This window comes from Marmota marmota, unplaced genomic scaffold (assembly GCF_001458135.2).
Source record: "Marmota marmota marmota unplaced genomic scaffold, marMar, whole genome shotgun sequence".
Lineage (NCBI taxonomy): Eukaryota > Metazoa > Chordata > Mammalia > Rodentia > Sciuridae > Marmota > Marmota marmota.
The window spans coordinates 4,346,283-4,351,392 of NW_025999925.1; the positions used below are offsets into that span (position 1 = coordinate 4,346,283).

The 5,110-nt window shown below is 45.2% G+C and overlaps 1 protein-coding gene across 1 annotated transcript in view; it reads right to left on the minus strand.

Annotated features, from left to right (window-relative positions):
- Map1b (microtubule associated protein 1B) overlaps positions 1–1,274 on the minus strand; it is a 103,958-nt gene extending 102,684 nt beyond the window's left edge. Inside the window, exon 1 of the mRNA XM_048800154.1 lies at positions 858–1,274. Within this exon, the coding sequence (XP_048656111.1) occupies positions 858–1,041 (184 nt within the window). The 5' untranslated portion in view covers positions 1,042–1,274. The remainder of the gene's footprint in view (positions 1–857) is intronic.
- Between the last annotated feature and the right edge of the window lie 3,836 nt (positions 1,275–5,110).

The following is a 5,110-nucleotide window of genomic DNA, read 5'->3' on the forward strand; positions in this document are numbered from 1 at the left end:
AAGGTTCCGGGCGAACCGCTACCCGGCTCTGCCGAGCGCGCTCCTGGTGCACACATCGGGCGAGGGGCTGGCCCTAACCGCTGACGCCCCCTTCCCCATTCAATATAGCACTCCCAAGGCTGATACTTTTAAAAGAAGCCCCACCCCACAACTTGGGGTCCCATTGTCCCTTCTCAAAGCTGCAGCTAAGACCTCAGGGGCAGCGGCGAGGCGGGCTTCGTCTGGGAAACGAGCGCAGGCGGTTCTCCATCCCTAAGTCCCGAGGGGTGGGGGGAGCGGGCGTGGCCCTAGGACTAGCCTAGTCATTCTGAGGAAAGAAAGGATCGGGAAGTTTTACGCCAGAAAAGGCAGTTCTCGGGGGCTTAGGTGGCCGTGGTGAGGATGGTTCCCACGGGCCTGGCACATGGTGTTTCAACCCTCAGGTCTGCGGGTGAGAGGGATCCCAGCTTTTGCTAAGGCGAAGAAGGGTGCTGAAGGGAGTGGTTGCATCAGGTCTACCACCACCATCACCCCCTTTGCCTCCCGCGGTTGCGGCTTTATTATGGCCTTTGCTCCTCGGACACCTGCATTTCACTTAGCGGGAGAGGCGGTGGCCAACTCGACTGTGGCTGCGGACCGTCCTGGTGATTGATCCCTCAAGGTTATCTGAGACTCTCCCTCTAGGTCTCAAATCTAATATTCGGGTTATTCCCCGAAATGAACCCAGAAAAGAGTCCAGGTCGAGTGCGGGAGGAGACCGGGAGAGACGTGGGTGCGGGGCGCGCCGCTCCAGGGGAGCTGGGTGGCCGTCGCTCCCTGGGTGGGGTCGTGTTTGCGCGTCTCCCGGTGCGCGTCCCTGGGGGCGAGGGGCCGCTTACCGAGCTCGATGTTGCCGATAGCACGCCGCAGGTGCTCTTCGGTCACGGTCTCACCGACCACCACCAGCAAGTAGAACTTGCTGTCGAGGAAGCGGTGCGACAGGCTGGGAGAGGTGGACGCCGCCGGGTTGGCGATGCTGCCGGATGGCTCCGGCTCGGTGGCTTCCACCACCACGGTCGCCATCCTGCCGGCCCGATATGCCTCGGCGAAGTGTTCCTCTCCTGCCGCTCCTCTGCTCTGCGGCAGGAGAAAGGATTATCACCGAAGGTGCTGTCTCCGCTCCGCCCCCTGCGTCCCCCCTCCTCCCGGCGCTGCGCGCCGCCTCCCCCTCCGCCTTCTCGGAGGCGGTGGAGAGTGCGCGGGGAGAGGAGCGGGGAGTGAGAGAGGGCGGGGAGGCGCCGCTTTTATATGGAGACTAGGCAGGGAGCCCGGGAGGAGGAGGAAGAGGAGGAGGAAGGGACCACCCGGCACATCCTCACGCGGTGGCTGCCTTGGCTCTTCCAGCCGTTGGCCCAGGGCTGATGTCATCTGCAGCAAATCATCTTGCCTGCGGCCCGGAAGCTGAAGGGACGAGGTGTGCGGACAATGGTCTGGGCAGGGCCGCGAACCAAGGGGCTGGGGGACCCAAAGGGCTCCTGCTGCCACCGTGAAGTGGGAAGGCACGCAGTCTACACACACACACACCCTCCCACGCACCTACTGCCTTTTCCAAATCCTCATCCTGCCTATGCAGGAGAATGGGATGAGTTTCCATTTTCAGAGTGGAGATATTTCCCACGTCCTAGGTGCACAAAGTCAGGCCTTCGCCTGTGTCCAGTCCATGATGAAGCCGGGGTCTGAGATCTGTGATAGCTACAGTGGACAGGTGCCCAGGGTACTCTCCCCAGGAAGACTGGAATCTGTCTTTTCTTTAACCTTGTGGGTTTAGGAAGACATGTTTACTGATATTTATCAATAGCAATATTTACCACCTTCACTTAAAAGAATGCATGAAAATTGCAAAAACTAAGCCTACTTTTGTTTAGTCTTGAACTTTTCTCTGTAAGGGCTATGGTGAAAAAGCACTGCCTTTGTGGTGCTTATGGGAAATGAGATGAATACAGATATATTATCTCGGATACTGAACAGATATTTTCAGGCATAACAAAGAATAAAGATACTGTCTCTAACCAGCAGGATTACAGCAACTATAATGTACTCTTCAATTCCCTGGGGAACACACAGGCAAAATTATTTCATGTGACAGTGATGTCTTAAAATACATGTAGCATCAGGAATTTTTATCGCCTTTGTCTATGTTTAGAAAAACTCATTAAAATTTTTAAAAGACAACCCATCTACAACCATTTTCCACAAATATAATGAGTATAGCTTTTGTCTCAGGGAGGAAGGGAGGATGAAGAGGGGACAAATTGTGCAAACATGATGCCACCATAAAAACTGGGGAATTAGAGTTAGGGAAGAGAGGTGGACAGAAATGAGAGTAGTCAATGAGTTGTAATACAAGAATGCATGTTAGTAAAAAACTAATAATAATTTTTAAGAAGTGGATATTCTGAATTCCAAAATAACCCAATATCTTAGATATTAACAGCCATAGCTTACTTATGTACCCTTTGCCCCCTTTTCCTGCAATCTTGAATAGGAGAGGCAGTGGGCAGCAAAAGACTGTGGGTCCCCTCCTATATGCCAGTCTGATCAATGGGAAATAAAGGTACCATCTGGTCAATAGCATTTGGGGTCTGCAACAAATTCACTGGAGAGCTCCAGACACTAGTAAACAGAGCCTAGGAGTTTCTAAGTGAAGTGTCAATAGATTATGGTCAAGATGTTCAATCACTATGGAAGCCCATTGGGGGCTGGAGGTAATGTGAAGAACAATCTGGCAGGGCTTAGCCATTGGAGTCCAGCTTCACCTAGTGATCCCCTCCCTTCTCTGAGTCACCATTGCCTCCATGTATGTGATAATTTTCTTTTACTATTCAATGTATTCTTAAATTTATTTTGAAATAGAATTCTCTTTTGCTGTGTACACGGAAAAACTAATATCCTTATATGTAGAAGATATTAATAAAATCTACATAATGAAAATATATTGATTAAATTCCTGCTATACATATTATTTGCTCAAGATTGAACCTGAGGCATACCCTATCTTCTATAAAAACATGTTAGCAAGCATTAGAGAGGTGTGAAAAACTGGGTTGTTCCCCTATGTTAAAGCAGAAGGTTGGATGAAAAATGCAACAAAAGGACTTTCTCACTGTGATATGCAGTGAAAGGCCATGACCATGAACCACTCCCATCATCACCTGGACAGACATAATGGCAGAACACAGCTTAAGAATGCATACTGCTGGGCTGGGGTTGTGGCTCAGTGGTAGAGTGCTTGTCTCAAATGCATGGGGCACTGGGTTTGATCACACAAATAAATAAAATAAAGGTATTGTGCCCATCTACAACTAAAAAAAAATTTTTTTTTAAAGAATGCATACTGCTGCTTTATAGCTCTGTAACTTTGAGCAAGTGACATTCTTTTTGATATTCAGACCCCTCATGTATATGGTAAGAAGAATAAGCTCTTTATAACTCTAAATAACTCTGTAAGAGAGGAGTAAATGATGTAAATTTATATAAGCCCCAATGCAACGGTTGAAGCATAATAAGTAATCAAGGCATGGTTGATTAAATGACTTTTTTTTTTTCCTATTTGAGACAATGAAGCAAAAGCAGCTTTCCAAAATGTGCGGGTGATACCTCCACCAGCACCTCTGAAAAAAGAATAGAACATTAAATCACACTTCAAGCCTAGAAATGTAACCCCATCCCAAGAAAAAGGCTACAGTTCTGAGGAGGAGGAAGGCAGAAAATAATATAAGAAGGCCTGCATGCCCAGCTACCCAGTTGACATCACCTGAATGTCCCAGAGGTTCCTCAAATTTGAAACACTCCAAATCCAAATCACCTTTGCCCTCCAAACCTGATTCTGTCACGTTTCCCATTTCGATTAATACTACCACCATCTGTCCTATGTAGCAAGTCAGGAAACTCACAGATGTCTTGAACCCTTCCTTGACCTTTAGCTTCGTTTGCAATCCAGCATGGAATTTAGTCAATTTTACCTTTTAAGTATCTCTTCAATTCATCTGTTTCTCACCACTGTAGTCACCCTAGTCCAAGCTACCATCATCATGAGAGGTACTGGTGTACAAACTAGGAAATGGGTTCTGGAGTTGAAACTGCCTGGTTTCAACTGCCATAATTTATTACCTGTGTAACTTTGGGCAGAATGCTTAACCACTCTGTGCTTTGGTTTTCTCATTTGAATGATGCAGATGAGTTGCCAATGTTCTAAATGGGGAATAGTTTAAAGGTAATAAAGTGCCTAAAAGTGTCTGTATATTATAAATACTCATTAGAGGATAGTTTGTTTTATTATTATCCATTTCAGTATAGAAAATTTCCAAACATAAATATAAGTACAGAGAATACTATAAATGCAAAATCATCTCTCATCTAGTGATTTTTGAGGTGTAGCAGGAATTAAACCTAGGGTCATTTAACCACTGAGTCTCATCCCTAGCTCTTTTTATTTTTAATCTTGAGACAGGGTCTCGCTAAGTTGCTGAGGCTAGCCTTAAATTTGCAATCCTCCTGCCTCATTCTCCCAAATCATTAGGATTATATTTGTGTGCCACTATGCCCAGCTCCAATCAAGTGACTTTTTAAAAATTTCTTGTTTAAATCAAAATCAGAATAAGGTCTATTTATTTTAATTGATTGATCAGTCTTAAATCTCCTTTAATGTGTGTTCCTAATTTTTTTCCTTGCAATTTCTTGTTGGAATATGTGTTATGTAGAGTTTCACAAAGTCCTGATTTTGCTGGTTGTATCCCCTGTTGGGTTACTTAACATGTTCTCTATCTCCTGAGTTTTCTGTATACTGATAGTTAAATCCAAAAGCTTGATCAGATGCAGATTTTTAAATCAGATTTAATATTTTTTTACCAGTATGTTTCCTAGGTGATATTGGTTGACTCTTATTCTGTAATTTTAATAGTATTGATGATCATTACCTAGCGTCATTATATACTAAGGATTTGAAAATGGGGTAATATTCTAATTTTATTATTTTTCATTCATTTGACAACTGGAAGACTTGTTAGGAGAAGCCTTATTCCATCTGTTGATTAGCCAAAGGTACAGTTTGTACAGGAATAAAAGGATAAAAACATGACAATTTCTCTTTATT